This window comes from Pogonomyrmex barbatus, unplaced genomic scaffold (assembly GCF_055798465.1).
Source record: "Pogonomyrmex barbatus isolate J1 unplaced genomic scaffold, ASM5579846v1 scaffold2, whole genome shotgun sequence".
NCBI lineage: Eukaryota > Metazoa > Arthropoda > Insecta > Hymenoptera > Formicidae > Pogonomyrmex > Pogonomyrmex barbatus.
In genome coordinates this window covers 606137-630312 of record NW_028297116.1, presented here as the reverse complement: position 1 = coordinate 630312, position 24176 = coordinate 606137, and the positions used below count along the sequence as shown (strand labels likewise).

Below are 24176 nucleotides of genomic sequence, written 5' to 3'. Positions count from 1 at the left end.
TACAAGATTTTATTATCAATGCTCATTGATCGCAAATTTTAATCTCGAGAAATTATGAATCAAGGTTTTAGTGAACTTGAACCGAATTATAGCAATAACTGAAATTATTCTTCAAGTAGCGGATGAGCGCTTACTAATTCTACTGGCAATATAAATGTTATGAAGAAAATACATGCTATCAATTTTTTAGGCAATTTTATATACAACATTAAAACTAGTTTTTAAGAGTAATTATAACAATTATATTTAAACAATAATAATAAATTATTACTATAATTTAAGAACAATTTATTAGTATCACTATAATTTTTCTAATTTTTTCACTTCTTTTTCTTTTTTTCAATTTTATTCTATTTGCATAAAAGATTTGATCAATTATCTTATTTATTAAATATACCTGCTTTAATAATTCTTCTTTACGCTCTTATATTTTATCTCTACAATGCGATGAAAAGTTTACTTTTGTAGTCTCATTTAGTCCAGTATTTTTATTCGCTCTCACAAAGCAGTCCATTCTGAGAAACTGCAGCTGATGTGATCAGGTTGAATCGATAGACATCATTCCACTATCAATACAGACCTCAATCGAAACAAAGACAAGCGCCAATAAATTTTATCTATGGTCAATATTCGCTGTTCCTGACAACATTTCGTGATCACGACCTTTCCTTCAACGATTTTCTGTTCCACGACAACGGAAACTTATTCAAACAGAGCAAAATTGAACTTATCAATATTGAACTAATTAAATTACAATTCGACTATCGAACCAAATGTAATCTTCGTCAAGAAGTAAAATGTAGAAACGTATACATACGAAGTATAACGAACACTAGCTCGAAACTTTATTTAATCTAAGAACAATAAGTTAACTTGAAACGAGAATTATATATATATATAATAATATATATATAATAATTTTATATATATATATATATATATATAAAATTACATATAATTATATTTTATATATATATATATATATATTATATATATATCTATTATTTTACTATATTTTACTATATTATAAAAATTATTTTTTAAATTAATTTATATTATTTAATTTATATAGCTGTCTATATGAAATGATTTTTTAATTATGATTGAAAATAGTTCTCTCTAACTCGCTGTTGGCCAGGGCTGTTGAGAATATTGTCAATACTACATAAACGTTTGCACTTTGCACATTTTCCAGATTTAGCCTGCTATCAGTTTCTATTAACTACAATGTATAATTCCAGTTGGCAACCGGATATAGTTATGTATAGGAAACTCGTAGCCAATACGCGTACAAGCACAAGCTCTGAAACTCTTGACCTTTTATAGAAATTGATAATACATAGAATTAATCTGATTTCGATTGATAATGATTAAATATTAAATTTAACTATTTATATAAATTCAATCATTATCTAAATCATTAACATATTGCATTTTAATTATAGTCTTACGCACTTAATCATTTTATGATTCAAAGATTATTTAAATATAACGATGCAAATTTGCAGGTAAAGTTATTCATATATTCGAATAACACAATCGAGTGATTGTTGTGCTTTAATGATATTGCCAGGTTAATGATAATAGCGTCACGCGATATTTCGCGTCGAAAGCTTTCGTCTCCTTTGAACAGCTAATACTATTTCAATGCGTTAACATGGGGGACGCGCAAAATGGAACGAAGGTATAAAGGTAAAGATTGATTTGCTAATGGGTTTTTTTGCTATACTTTATCTTATCGACATTTTACACCTATCGCATTTTGTCTATTTTCCTCCACTCACTTGAGATATACTTATATTGGCCATGCGAGGATATTTTATTTTCAGCAATGCTATTAATAAATATAAGATAGCGTAGCTGATGTTTCTTCTTCTTCTTCTTCTTCTTCTTCTTCTTCTTCTTCTTCTTCTTCTTCGAGAGAGAGAGAGAGAGAGAGAGAGAGAGAGAGAGAGAGAGAGTCTCGTCACATGTTACTTCATATTTATTCTTCGAAACTCATACTTATGTATGAAATTCCCATTTGACAACAGGATATTTGCCACTCGAATAGATATTGAAGAAAATCATATTTATATCCGGAACGCAAGAGACGTGTTTGTTGTGAAATTTTCTCATGTTACATATGCATTACAAATTCGAAACTCAGTTCATTAATGAAACATTATAAAAGGCCAATATCTAAAAAAATATAAGTAAAAAAGAGATGATATATATGAAAATAATTTATTAAAATTCGATAACTTCGTGAAAGTGAAATGAAAATAAAGATTAAAAAAACATTAAATTAAACGGATCATGAAGCTGCATTACACTTTCAGACACATCTATTAAATTAGATAATGGAAGAAATAAGTATGATGACAAATACGTATTGGTAGGCGTAATGATAAAAAAAAGCTTTCATCGGCGTCAGTCGAGGGAAAAGTCCATATCGTTTCATTACGTCCATAATTAAAAAATTAATGAAAACGAGATTCATCGGTCAGCAGTGAGAATGAGTTGAATCACATGAGTTGAAATGAAGTTACAGAGAATTATCAAAAAATGAAGTAAAAAACCCAAGACAAATATATATATATATATATATATATATATATATATATGTGTGTGTATATGGGCAAGAATATTGTAATTTTCTTAAAAATTTTAGTTTTGATTCAATTGAATTTGTATTGAAACAAATATTATTTTTGTTCAACTCAAAATCTTCTCTATGAAGATTATAATATTCTTATTTATGAGAAACTATATACAGTCTTGATTAATTTTTTTCTATGCGAAAAACTTACAGATTGAATTGTACAGACGTTTATGTTCGCGATGTAAGAAGGTGGTGTCAGACAAAGTGAGCGTCTCGCGTTATAACACGATATCGACAGAGACTCCTCAGTTCATTAATTTTTTCAATGTTAAATTCTCCGCAGAGCAAAATCGACATAGAAAATAGTCAGGATTAATTTATCCCATGTGAAACCGAATCAATCACGGCTGATTTAGTGTTATTGCAAAAGCGACACGTATAATCCAATACAGATTGATTTGCAAGCACGCGTAACGCGGAAGAGATTAGCGCGTTGTCAAGAGGAGATTACGCCAGTCATGTAAATAATCATGGTGATAATTCCAAACGAGGAATTCTCTGGTGCACGGGATAATAATGCGCCGCGACGCCGACTGCCAACCCAATGACACACTTCACGCATACAATTAAATATAAAATCGAATCCGGTCGGTAACTGTCTGTTGCGAGCGCGTTATCGAACAGGGGCGATAATTACTTCGAGGCTGTCACGGCGTGCCAACAATTATTGCCGACTTTTAACAACGGAGAACCGACGTAATCCGTAGGAAGCATTGTAACGACAGACATGCAGACACCTTGCGAGACGACGAGATGTAAATGCGTCCCGCACGACGGGCATCGGCGGCTTAGTTGTGCCAGTTGCACAATCGGTATCGCCCGTAACGAAGCGATTGTTGCATCGCTGTGTGGCTGGCTCGTCGTGCACGATTTCGCGCAATTACGCATTCCGTTCCTACGTGCATACGGAATTCGGGAGCACCGTTGTACATATTAGATTAGTTGTATGTTACCGTTTTTTCACGAAAATCCAGTACAGATACAGGATTCTACAGGTACGAATTCTCGGCTCTGTTTCACGCGTTGAGAAACATAATTAACAAATACAAAAATATATAGAAATCTAGAAAAACAGATTAACGGTGTTCATTGTTAACTGTTTGTGTTTAGCTATTTTTAGAATTAATAATAAGATTTATATTTTGTTTTATTATAATTCTAGAATTCTTCTTTTTCTCTTCTCCTTATTTTTCTATTTCCCTTTCTTTTCCCCTTTCTTTTCTCGAAAAATGTTTTATCATCTAATAAGGATAAGGATATTTGTTAGAAAAACATCATTCGACATGTAGACGAAGAATTTTCTCGTTTAATGTAGATATAAGCGTGTAAGCAAATAACAACGACGCACGTGCGTGACATATAATAAGTGAGAGTGCGTCGCCCAAAGAGAGTGCGTTTATTTGCGTCACTATCACAATCGTTACGAATAAAATGGTACGCAATAAAGCGAAAAATAGCTCGTCACTTGTTTCTGTCATTTTTCTTATAAAACGCCATCTAAATTTTTGAACGAATATAATATAAAATAAAAAAATATATATATATTTTTTTATTATATATATATATATATATATATATATATATATATAATATATCCCCATTATAAGTGGCCATCTCTTTCTGTCTCCTGCAAATTAAATAAGGCAGACTTAACAAATGTATTAAATTAGATTGTATAGTGAGCTTATCATAAGCACAAAGATCATTTATAAAAAATATTTAGAAAATAAAGGAGCATGTATAACTTCATAAGATCACAAAGATCATCTATATTAGAAAATAGAATAAAAATTATCTATATTAGAAAATAGAAAAACACGTGTAACTTTTTCACGATAATGTGAATATCGAAAAAGTTAAGCGATAAAAGTTAAGCGTTTTCTTCCTAATGAGTACAACGATGTATATTATACCAAAATTTTAAAATTATACAAGTTTTATCAGTTTAAATAACAAGAAAGAAAATTATATATTGGAGAACTAATAAAAATGAGAAAAGCATGTCAATTATTACTTTAAGAAATGAAATAGTACATTGGCATCGGAGTTATTATTGAAATCACCAAAGTTGACATAACAATTTTTTTTTCATTTTATAATTTATAAGTTGTTTATTGCATGCACATTGTACTTTATAGATATTACACCTTATCGACATTATCATTAAATTCACTTACCACGGTAACGAAAATTAATGGAAAGTGAAACTAGCGGAAATGTGAAACTAGCAGTGTAACGTGCGAAGTTCGATAATTACTGATTTGGCGCAATCGTGAAACTTTGTAACTCGTAGTTTATAATCAACTTAATCGAGATAACAACAAACCATGTTTCTGATTTGAAGCAATATTTCGCAATCCGCAATCTTGGAATAACCGATCACACTTAAATTTCTTGAGATAATATCATTAATAATTACAACAATAAACTCGAATGGCATTAAGTAAGGCAAAAATTGTGAAATTTGCAAACTTTTTTCTGTATGAATATTTTTTTCAATTTACTTATTATAGAAATTATATTTATAATAAAAAATACATAGAATATATGAAGACAGTTTAATGCCAAATTTTTTTGCAAAAAAATATTTTAATGATTTCTTGTTTCGCACAAAGTGAGCAGGAAATTGAAATATACATAAATATATAAAAACAGTGAATACGCTTTTAGAGAAAAATTATTTACAATTTAAACCACGATTTTCCGATGACGTTGCACCGCACAACGTATTATGATAACCCGTATCAAAAATAGAAAAAAAAGAAAAATATCGTTCAATTTAACGAGCATTCTAATGAAAAGTTACGATATCCGTTTTGCGAAATATTATTATAAATAAGATGAAACATAAGAGTATTATACATATTATATATATTACAATAGACTTGTAATTATTTTAAGAAATTTGTTAATATTAAAAAAAGGTAATAAGAAAAAAGATATTATTTAAAAACTTTAAAAAATTTAAAATTATTTAAATAAAAAGATATTATAATTAAAAAAAGTAATAAATAAAAGTAATTAAGAAGAGATACGGAAAACATAAGTAATAAACTGCATTATGTTCATATTATATATACGTAATGTATTTTGTTTTCTCTATGCTGTGTTTTAACATTAATTTATTTAAGTGATTATTACTTCGCAGTACCGGTATAATATTTGTCACGTAATATTATTATGATTTACGCGTAGTTCGAATTATAGAAACAATGCACTGAAGATATAGCGTATACACGGCGCAATCACAAATAGAGAGTATGGAGTGATTTTGAACATCGATTTCGATTTAACAAAATGCGTTATTAAACACTTTCGTATTTGTGTTATTAAACACTTTCGTTATTGCGTGTTAACGCAAAAGAGCAGCAACTAATTAGAATCACCGCCATCGACGATTGTTGTCCTTGGCTTCATCGAACTATTAACTGCGATCGCGTGTCTGACTTGTTTCATTAGCGGATTAGGTTGATTCGTTTAGTCACCGACGCGACGACAATTTCGATCAATTAAGTTAATGCACTTGCAGAGCCATGTACCTTAACCACGCAAAGCGCGGCTGCACCTTTTTTTACTTAATAAACATTTACTGTAAAAAATGGTCAAATTGATTAAGCCATTTGCCAAGATTGAAAAACAAAGCAAAAGTACAAGGAAAAAGGAAAGTTTTGTATTGTAAAAAAAAAACCCAGTCTAAAATTACAATATTATAGTATTAAAATTAGGTAAAAGCACAAATTGTTTTAAAAGTTGAGAAACAAATAATCAATATTTACTAAATTGTTCTAATGATTATCAACAAATAGTTTACATTTAAAATATAAAAATTCAAAGAATTAAAGATAATTAAAAGAAATATATATATATATATATATATATATATATAAAATATAACTATAAATTTCAAATATATATATGTATATGTATATGTGTGTATATATATATATATATATATATATATATATATAACTATAAATATAATATAATATAACTATATATATATATATAATATAACTATAAATTTCAAATATATATATGTATATGTATATATATATATATATATATATATATATATATGTATGTATATATATGTTAAAATTTTTATTTTAAACTTGTTCTGATTATTTTTGTCGAAGTTATACTTACTTGAAGTTTGCCTATTTTCCGAAGGCGTGTAAGATAATGTTTTAATTTCCGCTGATAGTATACAGTAGTCTTTTTATCTCATATAAGATCTAGGTTATATATAATCTATTATTTTCTAGTACACACACACACACACACACACACACACACATTGAAATTTATTGTGAAAACATAATGACTCTATGACATAAATTTTATTATTATAAATACCTAATTAGAGCCTTATTATATTTAATATTAGTCTGGTGTAATAATTGAACGGCCCGACAACGTGTTTATTGTGTATTATACCTATGATATAAATTTTGTTCATATTTAGAATGAATTATTAATCAAATTTTACTATGATTGAGCTATCCACCATATGACATCATGCAGTATTTAGTTACAGTTCTATATGTAACGATAAAGCCATTTCCAAATAGAAGTCAGAATGTGTTAACTCAGTTATTCCCCATTGGATTGTGTCTACAATAGAATTTATTAGTGATTGTATACACATGGCAAGTAAAGAGCGCCTCTGAGCTATGTGAATGCTGAATATTAATTAATACTCGCGATGCGCTCTTCTCTTATTAGCGTTATCACGCCATATTTATTAATACCAAGACACGCACAATGCTATTCGTGAACTGAAAAGCGTAATGAAAAATTTATGCAAATATTTTAATTTATTATGTCTCAGTGCGTACGCATATATATATATATATATATATATTTGAAATAATATTTATACAGTAATAATTAAAAATGTTATATTACATATTATTTTTTTGATGAGTTAAATAAACGAATTATTCAAATAAATGAATTTTCCTATTTAAAAATTTATTTATATCCTACATATTAAATAAAATTTTTACTTTTATTTCGCGCATCTGCGCCTCGCGTTTAACAATCAGTCCTTTATTCATTCTTCTATAAATGCTTGTGACACTTCCTGCTGAGCGCTACACAAAGTATTCTGAATTCTTCTGAATTTCCACCCAAGACTTTCTTCCCGCACATGTTACTTACTTTCACGTACGTGAATGCGACAAAGTTAACATACAGCAATGCTCTTTTTCAGAGAGTCTCGGCGATGCTACCGGCGACGATGCTGGCGTTAAAGAACTTCAGGAACTTCGTGACAAATACGAAGGAAAGCTGACAGCGTCTCTTTACACGGGAACACTCTGTGTTGCCGCTGTCGCTTCGCTCATCGCTCTAGGTGCTCTCTGCTTCACTGATTATCATGTAAGCACCATTAATAATTTTCTATAGTCGAATTAAACGTAGTCTTTACTTTACATCAGTATTGAACAGCAATTATCTGTTGCTTTAATTAAGAATGTTGTGCTTCAAAATTTATTATATTAAGCTTAACTCAGAAAAACTAGTAGAGTTAAAAAATTTTAGAAAAACTGTAGAGTTAAAAAATTTTAGACGAAAATCCTTTTTTTTTTTTTTTTTTCGTACTTTTGAAACGTTTTCATTTCTATTTTGTCTTATGTGATTATTATCGGATTAAATTTAAAATATTTTTCTGCTAAGTTACGTTTTACTGTGTGTCTTATTCTTGTAATTAATCGCTATTTCCAACAATTAATGTTCATTAGCGAGATGTTAAAGTTTTCCTAAGTTGAGCATCTTATTACCCTTTGGCAACGGAAGTTACAAGATGATGTTCGAAGCTGTAATTAATTTTCAATTAAAATTCCATCTAGTGCTCTGTTGTAATGAATCGATCCGAGATGGCTCTCGGCAATGTGCATATGTATTCTTCGCAAACCGTGTTCTGTAATTGAATTACAGGATGTTCGTTAGCTAAGCTAAGAATTAATATTGATATCGGAGGTACGAGGAGCCCAAGTAATCCGCAGAAGCTCAAACCGATAGATTCACGAAGAATATATAAAATATCGTGCCCTATGATTGAATCTAGAAATTGACAATGTTGATCCATTTGAATCAGCGATTTGTAAAATACGTTAGAAAATTAATAACGTGGCTTATCTCAGATCAAAAAGTTTCTCTTGCACTTTATCGCCAGTAAAAAATGACATGAAGGCAAGATTAATCATCGATGAGACGAACTTATTTTGATACTTTAAAGGAGAAAAGTTAAACGAAAATTCCAAACTTTAAAAAAGTTCTGACCAGCGTTTATAATAAAAGTTCGACAAAACATGGACATTCGTTATGTTTGATCTTTATCTGTACTTTTTTTTATTTTGACGTCACATTTCGTCGGTATGTCGCTTTTTCAGCTATAATTATAATTTTTAATTTTTTTGCTCAAGATAATTTTATGTTAACAAAAATATCGTATCAAATTTATGTAAATTAATTATTAAATTAAATATTAAAAAAATAAAATATTTTTAAAAAACTACGTAAATTAATAAATAAATTACGTAATAAATTTAAGAAAAGGAAAAAAAAATGCTTTTCTGAATAATTTCTGAAATTTTCTGTATTACAGAAAATTTATTTTGTTTAATGTTTGATTAATTTATGTTCCAGGAATTATCCAATATGATCGATCTGATACCAGTATCAGCATTGACGAGCATGCTCATCGTCTCTTTAACGCTTTTGGTGATCACGCAATTACCTTCAACTATGATATCTAAACGATCCAGGATTTTAATAGGTTTAACGTCCTCCGTCATCCTTGGTCTAGGAATTTTAATATTAAGAAATGTCATATCCTTGTTTGTCTGCATCCTATCAATAATTGCCATTCTGCCTAAAATGAAATGGCAAATACCGCTTATCATTGGCTGCATCCTAGCCCTTGCGCACATTTTGAGAAGACTTATTCGCCTTACTTTCGAGGATTTAACAAATCATTATGATACGATCCAGGTAATTTATAATAATTGAAAAATTGAACAATTACATTTTATATGTAATTGATTTATTATTGTAACGAATTATGTATCGGAAAATTATTATTAAAATAAATCTCTTTAAAATTATTTGTAATTAATATTTTTTTATATATGTGTAAAATAATGAATTGTAATAGTAAAATTTATTGGAAATACAAGAAGTGTCTAAAGCTACATTTTACTGAATATGTAAACTACTAAAGAGGGAGGGGAAAAGAGGGAGGGGGGAGAGGAGTTAAAGAGGGATAACATGACAGAAACATTTTTTTGACAGATCGCTGCGGAGATCATATTTCTTCTGGTTGCTATCCTCGCAGGCATGTACTATAGGATCTTGACAATGACAGCCCATCGCAAAACATTTTCCGGCACGAAAACGGTGATCGAGTCACGAATTAAGCTTGAATGCGAGAGGGAGCAGCAGGAGCAATTATTGCTCAGCGTTATTCCAGCCTACATTGCCGCAGAGGTGAGCAATAAAAATGTATCGCTTCATGGTCTAATTTAAAATCTTGATTACGATTCCATCATGGAAGTATCCACATAGAATTCTTCACTGTGCGCGCACGAGTACATAAAAGGCTTATTATATTCGCTTATCAATCGATTAATGTTTAATTAAATTTCAATCTACGATGTATACAACTTTAGATTATAATCAGAAAATTAATTTAACAAAATTATACATAGGACGAGATAAAATAGGTATTCCTATTGTGTAGAAGCGAGTTGCTTTTTAGATGGAAAAAGTAAAAGAAAGTAAAAGTTTCATTTTCTGAATGATGATTGTCATGCTTCATTCGTACTACGATTATTGGCAATCTCACGATAAAAGGTCAATGTAAAAAATATCGTACTGTAATAAAAATCAGATGAGACAACTTTTGCGATGAAGTTTCGCCTGACAGAAGTAATTAACGATTTGCAATAAAGTTTCCTGTGAAATTAGACTTAATTTTGTAAGTTTGAAATGAAGATCGGAGATGATACGAAGTATTTATAGCGAAAGTTTTACGTCAGTTATTTGAAACACATAGATGTAGCAATCATTATGAAAGAATCTTTTTTGGTAATGATAATAATAATAATAATAATAATAATTTTATTTCAAAAGGAAGACATTCTATCTCTTCTATCTTTCTTTATCTCAGTATAGAATTTTGCATAATAGATATCAAGGATAATTGAAGAAATTCTTCACAGTTTAACGAAGACATAAATGTTTTATTTTAAGCAAATATTAAGAGTAATGGCGCGTCGCCAAGTTTGTACTCAACAAAGTTCGCTCAGAATGACGCGATAAGATGTCCATAGCTTTATTAACGGAAGTCGCTGACATATTGATAGACGACGGTTACATTTTTAAATCTCAGCAACTGATTGCTAAATGATTGAATTTTAAACTAAACTCAATCGATAGCTGAGGTTTAAATTGTATTAGAAGTGTTTTTAATTTTTTCTCTCTGTATGTGTATGATAAACAGAAAATATTAGTAACATGCTATAGCGTACTTTTAATTTTATCAACTTATTAAAAGTAAAGTAAATAAAGAAACGTCAAATGCACTCGCAGTGTATACCCAGTGTGTACAAAAAATTGTTATTTAATGCGAGAGACATGTTGTACAAAATAATGTTATTTTTATTATAAAAACATTCTTCTGAAAAGTATTATATAAAACTTTTTACTTTTCTAAAAATCACAAAATAGTAGAAGACTGTTCAAGTAAAAGACTGTTAATCCGCTCTACCTGCACACAATGTAGTATTAAACACTATTATATACATATATATACATGTACACACACACACACACACACACACACACACACACACACACACACACACATTTATATGCAACTTTGTCCCATTAAAATAAAATAACATTTTTGTAGAATAATAATATTAATAACATTAATATTAATATTAATGAATATTAATATTAATAAAATATTAATATAAATAATATTCATATAACGATATTTACCAATGACATAAATGATTTCTGGCTTCGAATGAATGATTTACATATTAAACCCCGCATAAGACTTAACCTCGGTTTACAATAGATATAGTAAGGCTTAAGTCTTATGCTCTCAGCTCTAAGCTAAATAATTTGCAGCAGAAAGCATTTCCTGAACTGCTTTAAATCCTAATTATAATTCCTAAACTTTAAGCGTTGACCAGATTCCAACTGTAAAGTTTAGAATTAATTCTTTACTAAAGGCAACATAAAGGATACTTTTTATTAGAAATTACTTAGTCTATCTCTGATTTATAATAAGTATAGTCAAACCTTAAACCTTGTAATCTAAGTTATAGACAACTTTCAGCAAAAAGTGTTTCTTGAGCTGCTTGAATCTTTAAAAGTTGACCAGATCACACAAGTGCAAAATTTAAGGCTTAAGATTAAGCAGATTGATGCTTTATGTTAGAAATTACTTATTTTACTCTCGGTCTACAGCGATGAAGTCAGTCTTAAACTTTATGATTTAAGCTAAGTAATTTCGAAGTTTCTTGAGTGTAAATGAGAGTTTTAAGTTGTAATCCCTAAGGTTTAAGAGTTGACCAGACTTTCAACTGTAAAGTTTAGAGTTTAACACGACGTAGAAAACGCTTTTTGCCAGAAATTACTTAGCTTAGAACATGAGACTTAAGGCTTACTACATCTATTATAGACCGGGAGATAGAGTATAAAGCTTATTACATCTATTACAGACCGAGAGTTAATCTTCTAATCAAAACCTATAATATACAATATATCGATACAATATTGCATAATGTATAAGTTTCCAAGTTTCGACAGTATACGTCACAGCAATATATAGGCATTACATTGGATAATTAATCTAAAATTACACAATTTCATAATAATATTTACATAAATAATATTATATATGACAAAATATGAATTTAATATAGTATACTATCGTAGGTGAAGAGAAGTATAATGCTAAAAATGGCGGATGCTTGTCAAGAAGCTAATAAACACAAGCAAACCACGTTTCAAGAAATGTATGTACAACGACATAATAACGTAAGGTAATTTATAAAACATATATGTTTATAATATTAATAACATATTAATATTTATAATATTAATAATCATAATTATAATGTTTAATGTGGTGATAATGATAGTTACCTAATTGTTATAAAATATTAATTTAGAATGTTGCATATTCTCGTTATTATTATTATTATTTAAAGCTAATAATAATGTCTATTTAAGATTTACATCCGTAAGGGAATTAATTTTAATCGCCATGCATTTTTTAACAAAGTTGTGTACAACTTTGATTTTGATTATACAAGTATCCTAGCCGAGTCGATTTGCAATAAAAGAGATAACGTTAAAAATAAGATTCAAACGCGCTTTGCAAGGTCAAGAATCATGATTTAATCATAACAAATGTATTTAGAAGGCGCGCGCGTATTTGGTTCTCCCGAGGATTATATGGGTCGAGGATGATGGCAAGGAATATTGATTGCATTGAAATAAACGCACGCTGCACGTGTCGCACATCGCCTTTGGCCGGCTCTCCTTTATTTATCCATCGATCTAGCGATGCATCTGAATTTAAATCATATGATCGCTCGATTGTGCAGCACCCAATTCAATCGTGCGCACTTTAAATGTCGATCGATCAAAGACGAATTTTTCCTCAATACCTCTCTCTTTGAGGTATTTCTTTTAAATAGCTCCTAAGATTAGGAAATAGCTTCTAAAATTTACAAAAAAAATTATATTTAAAATCCCTTGCATTAAAATCTCTGACAAAGTTAAGTGATTTATTAAAAATATTCTATCCGTTTTGTTGTTATTTTTTTTTATTTTACAAAAGTGATGCAAATATCCAATTTAAATTACATACATTGATACTTATAAGAAAGATAAATTTTATTTTGTTAAATTGATCATTATTTTGGATCATTATCTTTATATTTTGAAAAATTTTGCAACAAAATATCTTAAAAGACAATATATGTTTGTTGATTGAACGTAGCATTCTCTATGCGGACATTGTCAACTTTACACCGCTATCGGAACAGCTTTCAGCTTCCGATCTTGTGAAAACGCTCAACGAGCTCTTCGGCAGATTTGATCAAATAGCACAGGTAAGAGAAGAACATAAAAGTTAAGTTAATTTTATTTAGTTTCAATTAAATGTTACATATAATGTAAGAATATAAATCTTCTTACATAATAAAACGCTTTTCTAATGCATATAAAAAAATGAAAGCACCGTTTTAATATTCTCCTTATAGACATTGTTTTTATAAAAAAAAAATTAATTTTTAGAAAATTTTATTAAATTCCATTTAACATTTATATACTGTATTTTTTACTAATAAATTTATCATTCTTGGTTTTATTTCTAAATTATCTTAATTTCAATGTGTACAATAAATGATCTGATCTGCAACCAAATCGATAAAGGAAGAAAAAAATCATACTTTGTAAGATATAAAAGTAGATTTTCTGCTATATTATCATATATTGTCTAACCTAAGGTCGACGATGGATCCATAATCCATAGACGAAGATTATGGATCCATTAATGCAAGACAAATAAAATGTCTGAAATCTTTTACCTTTTACCAACAAGTAGAGTGTAACGATCACTTGTGCAAAGAGGAACATTGAAAATACGCTTTCGATTTGCATGGGAATAGTCCAAACATTTTAAATTCTCAAACTTAATAAAATTATTCAATAAAAGTTATTTTATGAAATGTACAAATATTTGATTTTATATATATATATCTCTATTTTATACTCTAGTCTTATCTCTAGTCTTATAAAATTTTTAGTCCAAGAAAAAAATGTTTTAATTTTGATTTAAAAAAATTCTTTTGCTTACAGTATAATTATTAAAAACTTTAATTTAAAATAAGAAAAAATTTGTTATATTAAATACCGCAACTTATTGAATATTATTGAATATTATTGAATATTTATAAGCTTTATTTGCTTATTTCTGCTTCCTGTTTGTGCGTTTAGTTTTGTTTAACGATTCAAATACAATATTTCTCAGCAGTATATACAAATTAAATTTTAGTCCGTCAATATGGCTTTAACCAGAGTTTCTCGTTGACTAAATAAATTTCCAGTTTCGCGACTCAACGTAATCAAATCTCTATCAAAAAACATCGAATGTATGCTCTGTCGTATAACAATTTTATTTGTTTTATTTACATACATTTATATGTTTGTGATAATTAGTTGCAATAATCAATATTGTCAAGTTAAATATCTATATGTTGTAATAACCAAACTAAAAAGATATATCTTTTTATTATTAATTTTGAAATTGTACGAATTTAATCTTTATTTGCAGAGCACTTATTTTATATATAGAATAGACATTATTTTTATTAAATGAAAATATTTTTTACATTTCTTCCAAATTGTTTTCTTCCATAATCATTTTATTCAGTTTGATTTTAATTCGTAATTTCTCATATTTTTCTAAAAATTAGAATTTTTGCTACAAATATATTTGATATTCGTAGAAATATCTGAATTCCGTGAAAATAATAGATAACTTTAATAACTTTAATAACTTTAATAACTTTAAAAAAGACTAATCGAAATTGCAAAATGTAATACGTGACAGCTGCGTTTTTTTAGACAAATATTTTTGAATGTCGTTCAATCAAACCATAATAGAGTGATAAAAATAAAAACTTCTTTTGATTTGAGCATTTGATATATTTACATCTATTTCTCAGTGATAAGTCTTTCATCTATTTTTTTCTAGATTATAATGTCATTCCTGTTCCACGAAAATTTCTTTTACATGAAAAGCCAAATATATGTATAAAGTAAACTTACAAACGAACTAAATAATATTTAATAATACAAATAAACATTACAGATAAAATTTTCATGATATTGCGATGTACCTCTTTATTTTCAGTAAAAATTAATAATTTTCCGACATATAAAATTTAAGATTATACGCGGTTCATAAAGCATATTTTGTATTCTAATAGAATAATTTTTAAATTTAATAGAACAACTAAATGAGAACTGTAGATAAATTTATGTTTTCTTTCACATTATTTATACTTATTCTTCCAATCTTCCCCAAGCTGTGAAATAGTTTAGCTTATTATTAGATTAATATAGCGCTACAAACTAATAGAGAGAGAGAGAGAGAGAGAGAGAGAGAGAGAGAGAGAGAGAGAGGACTATGGAAGAAGACAGAGTGTACATTATTGCGCTCTCTTCATAATCGGATACCACTTGCATTCTTTCTCTTGGCAAAGAAAAAGCACGAACTTTCGCGTCACGCTACATTAGTCTCGAAAATTGCTTTTGGAACGACAATGGAACACAATATTAAGCTTACGTTCGGTAATTTTCGAGTTCTTAAAAAATCAACACTTTATTACACATTTAGTTTAAAGAAAAAATTCAATTGCTCTATTAGACAAAAAATGTCTGCAATTTTAATAAAATTTTTAACAACTTTTCTATTTAGACAAAAATATAACTGTAAAACTGTCAGTATAAACCAATATTTAAATTTGTATGATGAAACAAGTAAATTTGATGTAACAATTAACTTTTAAACTGAACACTGATTTTCCGATACCCTAATTCTGCATTTTTTTCATAAATATCAATCTCATATCTCGTAGTAATTTTATGATATTAAAGTTATTAAAAATTATGATAAAAGATCATATTTTCGTTGAATTATTAAGAAAATATTATTAAAATATTTAAAAAATTTAAAAAAAAAAGAACATTTTTCTACATAATGGATTTTTTTGTAACCTAAATGATTTAGACACGAAATATTCATGCGTGCAATTTAAGAATTAATTTTACGCAAAATATATAAAAATATATATAAATATATATATATATATATATATATATATATATATATGTGTGTGTGTGTGTGTGTGTGTATATTCACATCGGTTGTTAACTTTTTTATTGCATGTTTATTTTAGTGCAATTTTTACCGTTTTTTTTTTAATTTTAGAAAATTATTTGCAAATAAATCAATATGACAAATATGATAATTTGCCATAACTAATATAAACTCGATAAACGGATATTCAGTAAATATATATATATATATATATATATATATATATACGTACATATTTTTTTAAAAGTGATCGAGGCATCCGCAAACGAACGGATTTGAAAACTCCATTTGATTTATTTTTCAAGCCGCTCTTGCGACCACAACGTTCCTGCCACCACCGTTTATCGATTACGAATTTCAGGAATTGTTTATAAAGCTGAACGTCTGCTCGAAGAGGAGCGAGCTAACCAGAAATTCGCTAAATATCGCTCGTTCATCGTGGGCCAGATTACAAATGCCAAGGCCTCCAGCTTTACGACATCGCATAATTCGCTTTTATAGCAGAAAGACGGCATTACTTTAGCGTAATATAAATTCAAGTACTAGTAGCGAACGCTGTGTAGATCGTTTCGGAAAATGTCTTTCTTTTCTTTTTCAAACCGAATATCATTCTCATCTCGGCATTAACCTGCCAACCAAGCGGCGAGATTCAATAATTATTAAAGCTATTATTCATTAGTCTGAGTTTGAAATGAAATAACAAATAACTAAATAAATATTTCACCAATCAAAGATATTGAAATCTATCCTTGAATCCTCGTATTAATATATAAATTAACAAAAATGAGACTATGATTATTTATGGAGGTAATGATCATCTGTGAAGACCGAAAGAATTCTCTGATGTTCGATTTACATTCATCGTAACTTCATTCTCCTCAATTATTTTTTATAATCTTCCATTGAAAAAACAACTACTAGACAAAACTTTCCGAATTTAATTTCGTATATCTTACGATAAACTCAAATTTATCGACGGATTTTAGTCTTGGATACACATGATTACGTAGTAATCTTGCAGCCCGTAACTTCTTGTTACTTGAATCGTGCCGTCTAGTTTTGGCAGTAAAATGTAATTTGCGAACAGCAGATTGTTCTGGGACGTAGTAGAAATTACAAGAAAATCTCGTTACAAAGTCCTTATGGAGTCGTTACGCAGTTCAATTTTTAATTCAAATTCTCGTCTAGAAATTTTGCTATACTTAATTCTTTATATAATTAATATAAATGTTATAAATAAAATAAATAGCAAAAAATGTTATAAAGTTATTTTAAATGATAAAATAATATTAACATAAAGAAAATTGTTTTTAAATAAATTCAAAAGAATTATTTTTTACATTAATATAATAGACATAAAAAAGTTACATATTTTATTGGAACTCGTATATTAATATAAGATCAATTGAATTGTAAATAGACTGTTGAATAAATAAGCAATATAAATTTTATTATTAAAATTATTATTCGAAAAATTCAATCTTGAAATATATATGCTAAATATAAAAAACAAACGCAAACGCAATCATATCGTAAAACATTTTTAAATATACATTTGTAAAAAGAATCAAAATTTGTCATATATATTTCGCAAAGCAAAATGAGTTTTACAATCGGTGCAAATTATTACTTGTTTTTAAACACATCGTTTCAAGAGAATAATTAAATTCGAAAGAATAGAAAGACAAGCATTTCAGCATTTTTTTTTCTGTGTGGAAATAAACAAGATAATCAAATGTTATAAAACAAATGTTATAAAATCTTAAATGCAAACAATTTTTTAACAGAATATTATAAATAGTAATGAAAAAAATCAAATGAGAGATATCTAAAATGGCTTCGTATTTTTTTCTTTTTTTCTTAAACTACGATACTGATAAGAAATAATAATCTGCTTCTTCGCAATTTGTTTAATGATTTTCATGATATTTTTTCCGATTATCTAATAAAGTTCAATTAAGATTTAATTTTACGGTTGACAAAACTATAATAGATAAAAGAAGGAAAAAAATAGAAAGTAGGAAGAAAGACGTCACATAAGATTCGAATCATAGTGTCAAAAATAATATTAGACATGAAATATTGTTTGCAGAGTTTTTTTACAATTTTGTATTTATGTTTAATATTAATCTCTCTATTACAACAAAACATTATGGGTTTTACATAAAAAAAAAAAAAAAAAATTGCTCTGTAATAAAATTTATAAAATTTGTAATAAAATAAAATTAAATTATATTTGTTTTCTTCAAATTATATTTGTTTTCTAAAATAAATTCAAAAAGTTCTGTAAAATTCTTTCGTAGATTATAAATACCTTTGCAGGACCAACATAATTAATGTCTTATGATATTGTATTCGGCCTTCTTCGGATCCAACTAGAATATTCTCAAGGGTACTTTATGATAGAAATTGGATTCTTCTTGAGAAGTCTCGATCTAGTACTAGATCCCAATAAAATCGGATCTTAATTAGATCAATTAAGCCCAGATCAAGTTTAAGCGTCAAATTTGAATATGAGTAAGATTTATATTGTGATATGAGTCGAGTAAATTTCAAATTTCATTCTTGCATGTTCTGAGCTTTGCGAAGCTATTTTGTTATAATAAAAATAACGAGATGTATCATATAGCTGTTAGTAGATATTTTTGAATTAGTTTTCGAATTTTCGCCCTTTTCTGTGCTGTTCAAAATGCAATTAAATCCGAAAAATATCACTTTACAAGTAAACAGATGAACAGTGGTGACACGGATGGAAAAAAATATTCCATTTGTATTTGTTTTGATAAATTCATATTATTAAAATTTTATTGAAAATGCCGCTATTTTCTACCAAATATTCTCGGCTTATTACATTGAATTGATTGTTTTACAAAAAAATATTACAGAAAAGTATATGTAATTTTTTAAATTTTTTTAAATAATTTTTTAAGATTCCTACATTCTAGGATTAATATTATCTTTAGGATGAATAATAAATTAATTTACTTTCAGGATAATCAGTGCATGAGGATTAAAATTTTAGGCGACTGCTACTATTGTGTTTCTGGGCTTCCAGTATCCCGTCCAAATCATGCCTATAACTGTGTGAACATGGGACTCCAAATGATCGATGCCATCAGGTAATAATCAAAGAAAATATCAAAATTATATCACGTTGTTAACGAGTGACAGCTCGTTAGGTATCTACACGTTTTTTCGTTATTAATTTTTTTTGCTTGAAAGTTGATAAAGGAAAAAAAGAATATAAAAATAATTGCTACATTTTATATGCAAAAAATTTATAGAAGAGATCTCTCCGTGAAGGCACATAGAGCATTGCGATATTATTGCTAGTACTCTGTTTCTCTCTCTCTCTCTCTCTCTCTCTCTCTCTCTTTGCTTCACATTTATCTTCATCTCGTACAGTGATACAAATAATTATTAGAGAAAGAGAATATTGTAAAGTTTTTACAATTATAAATAAACTTGCGTGTTACTAATTATTTTAATAATTCAATTATAGAAAATTGAAGAAGAAAAAATTTTGAGTATTATTTAAAAAATAAAAATAAGACATAATGAGTCTGATCTAATTCGCCATTTTTATTAGTAAATGCGTTCATTTATTTTTAAGATTCTGCAATATTATATGAAATGTAAATTATATGCTAAATGCACATTTAAAAATGCATTTTTTTAATAAGAAAGAAGTATGAATATGAACAAATATCTTTATGCAATTTTTATACAATTTATATAGAATGTTCTCATATATAAATGACTATTCTTTTATTTTATAAACTATAGGAAGTAATATTTATAAGTAATTATTACGCTCATCATAAAATTCAGAGTTCAAAATCACTTAATTTGATATAATATTTATTAAATCTATCTCCTTTAGTTTATAAAATAAAAGCGTGTGGTATGTTATACAAAAAAAACCTTGTATATTATATATTACACTAGCTATAACTATAATCATAATCAATTACTAACTTACATCCACGTACTTCTATAATTAATCGTCAATTGCGCTTTAATAATCACATTACTTGCATGTGCTTTGTCGACGACATTTGTGTATTGAAGTGCGATAACGTGGTTTGCACATCTCTGATTAGACGATTGATACAATGCCGCTTAGTTACATATGCATTACAATGCGAATTGAAAGACAAATCATCAACGTAACTATTTATTATTTTTTGTAGCTTTAAAGACATATTTTTAAACGATTATTTATATTTTTTCGACAGATATTTTTTGTCTGGACGTTTGATGTGTATGACAATTTTATATATGTATAACAATTATTTTATATATCCAATTAGTAATTGTTCTTTTTCCTTAATTATAATTCGTCGAATTAGCATAATTTAATTTTAAAATATTTCTATAACAATTCTAATATTTAATTATTAAATAATGACTAGAAATATAAATTGTAAAACTTTATTGAAATTCATAATTTAAAATTTTTATATGACATATATCATTACACTGTTTACATATCTTAAATTTAAATTAAAAATTACCGTTTTTAAAAAATTATAATTGTAAGAATAAAATAAAAATTTTTAATTAAAGTATACACGAGAAAAAAATATAAAGAACCGAAAAATCAATTATACTTTTATTTATTTTTAATATTTTTGAGAGTTTATATTAAATTAAATTTATAAAAAAGTATAAAAAATTCAAAATCAGATAATCGTTAACGAATGATTTCGCACTAGAAATATAGGACAAGTGGCCGCGTGGACAAGCGAGGAACAAAAAATATTTTAATATTACTCTTAAATTTCTTATTTTTCCCGAATTGAATCTTCGCACGTAGATTTGTTCGCGAGGCCACTGGCTTCAACGTCGACATGAGGATAGGAATTCACACGGGGAACGTGCTGTGCGGAGTTCTTGGCTTGCGGAAATGGCAATTCGACGTGTGGAGCGACGACGTCACCCTGGCCAATCACATGGAGAGTGGCGGTCTGCCAGGGTAAGACCGCTATTTACCGCTGTCGTGATCCTCTCGACCTGTATTGGTTTACAGATGGACTGACACCATCGTCGTAATACGTGTAACGTTTAACTATAGTATACGATACCACGTATTGGACAAACGACTCTATTGTATATTTTCCAGAGTGTTGAGTGTTAGCACTTGAAATATTTTTTGTATGTATCTTTGTGACAGCAAAATTTTCTCAAAGGGGAAATTTTCTATCGGGGATTTTATTATTTGGTGAAAAACTGATATAATTTTTTTTTTTATTCTTTCTACCTTTCGTGATGATCGATGCATACTCTAAAGTTGCAAAAACTGTATTAAGCTTACTCTTAGTATTGGTTTTTTTTATTTTTAAAGTGTAATTATATACAGACAATGCGATTTTGATGCATCTTACTGTACGTTTAGTAATAATGATTCTTTCTTTTACAATAATAAATTATTGTGCGTAAGAATAAAAAAGATAATTGTCGTTTAAATTTTTAGTTATAAATGATTTTGTTTTCAATTTTAAGGAGAGTTCATATAACAAAGGCTACTCTGCTGCAACTGGGCGATCGGTTTGAGGTTGAACCAGGCGATGGAGGATCTCGAGACGGTTACCTTGCACAGCACAAAATAGAAACTTTTCTTATCGTGCCATCCAAAGTAAATGAAAGCTTGTTAAAAATTCATCATTGTTTAAAATTTATTTTTCGCAAAAAACCTTAATTCGTCGTCATTTCGTCGCCTATTCTGATTCGCCTTTTCAATTAATAATCAGATTGCTGGATTCTTTACTTTCCCAAAACAAATGGCATTGTCAAAAGGATAATGCGGCCATGCAATCTATCTTCATTTATTTGTTATAATAGTACGTATTTTATCTTCGTCGGTGTTAATTAAAGAGATTGAGCGCGAAAATTGAATTATAAGAACAATTTATTATAGCGGTACATTAAATTGAACAGAATATTAAATATTAATGTTTTTTTTTTCTTTGATATAAAGAGAAGTATAAACAATATTAATGTATTATAATTTAAGATGTAAAACATGTTGAAAAGATTGATGACTCTTAAATACGTTTTTTATCTCTTACAAACGACAATATCAAATAATTTATATCAATAGACAATTTTTATAATTCTATATAATTTTCTATTACATTTTATGTTATTACAATTTTATATTATTAAAATATATATTACGAAAAATATCTTGCGAAAAGTTATACTACTAACTAAAGTTATGCTAATAATGGTCTTAATTATATAGATAGAGATAAAACGTCGACGAGAATTATATAACGATTAACCGCACAAAGAGTTGAACAAACTACGGCTTCTTTATGAAAAGTAATAAAAAAATCTACCGTTGAATAATCTATCACAATGTGACGTTAAAATTCGTCCGTGGAGGCAGGAAATCCGAGTAAATTAAACCGCGTCTTATTTCTTCTATATAAATGAAGCTTGAAACGTAATGTTTCATTTATCGCCTCAATAAATATCTCGGCGAAAACTCGTTAAAAACTTATTCAAAAACTAGTATGTTTTTGAACAAGTTTTAACAAGTTACGTGTTTCCTTTCATAAATTTAATCACGTCTTTTATTTGTCGAAAATGCTCTTTTCTCAAAGACATTATAATTTTGCAAAATTGAAATCTCTTTTGTATACTAAAGAAAAGTTTTTTGTAATAATTAAAATTTCTTTTTTATGGATGAAGTGTACTTATATTATTCTACGTATTTTAAAGATACTCATTCCATAATAATAACAGTTTGATGTTCGTCGGTTCAAACTCATTCGCCATACACTTACTATAAAAAAATGTGTTTATAGCGATAGATGTTTTATGCACTATTTTTTCAGGAATAAAAAATATTTTTTCATTTGAAAATGCTTAAAATAAAAATATTCTGATGGATATTTTTTGACAACAATATTAACACATACAGTTGCATGTTAAAAATAAACTATTATGTCTTGGTGTCAAGAAAATGTAAATTTGTCGACAACTCTTTTTGTTTTCAATTGAAGAAAAATCGAGAGGAAACTGGAATGGAAAATGGTGGAAATCATATAAAAGGACCTGTACCTTCCAGGTATGTTCTATTATATAGTCCTGTTAAAATTCAATTTCGATCAAATCAGAATTTATGCAGAAAAAAGAAATATAAAAAAAAATTACATTATAATAAAATCTTTTTGTTAAAAGCTTTAGATATTAGTATTATATTTTATAATTAATTATAAATAAAAAATTGTAAAAAAAGATAAACATATACTCTATAGCAAAATTAAAAAAAAAAACATTAAATCTCTGCAATAAAATTATCGATGTCTTTGAGCTGATATAACCTTGTGAAAAAGAGTTACACAATAATATTCTTGGAATCTTTTTAAAAGACCTTTTCTTTCATCCTCATATGAATAAAATGAAGCTTCCTCAAAGATACTTTCGTACTAGAAAACAAAAAAGGAAAGAGAATTCAGGAAGGATTTAAACTTAAATTGAAAATTTAACATATTTAAACGATTCTATGTAATTATAAGAATATTCTTCGCAACTCGAATTTGCAAAAAAAAATAATAAATTAATAATAAATTAAAAATAATAAATTTAAAGATTAAAGTCTGCTTT

At 27.8% G+C, this 24176-nt stretch overlaps 1 protein-coding gene across 4 annotated transcripts in view; it reads left to right on the top strand.

Moving 5' to 3' along the window:
- The window catches only part of Adcy2 (adenylate cyclase type 2 Ac76E), a 39549-nt gene that overhangs the window by 9794 nt on the left and 5579 nt on the right, over window positions 1-24176 (top strand). For 2 of the 4 annotated variants that reach the window (XM_011636957.3, XM_011636959.3), the window contains exons 2-10: window positions 7860-8026; window positions 9296-9640; window positions 9941-10135; window positions 12602-12708; window positions 13674-13785; window positions 19551-19678; window positions 21379-21537; window positions 22065-22197; window positions 23570-23637. In XM_011636957.3, coding sequence (XP_011635259.2) covers window positions 7860-8026; window positions 9296-9640; window positions 9941-10135; window positions 12602-12708; window positions 13674-13785; window positions 19551-19678; window positions 21379-21537; window positions 22065-22197; window positions 23570-23637 — 1414 coding nt within the window. Of the gene's footprint in view, window positions 1-3456; window positions 3640-7859; window positions 8027-9295; window positions 9641-9940; window positions 10136-12601; window positions 12709-13673; window positions 13786-19550; window positions 19679-21378; window positions 21538-22064; window positions 22198-23569; window positions 23638-24176 lie in introns of those variants that run through there. The other 2 variants (XM_011636958.3, XM_011636956.3) reach the window with 2 other exon arrangements.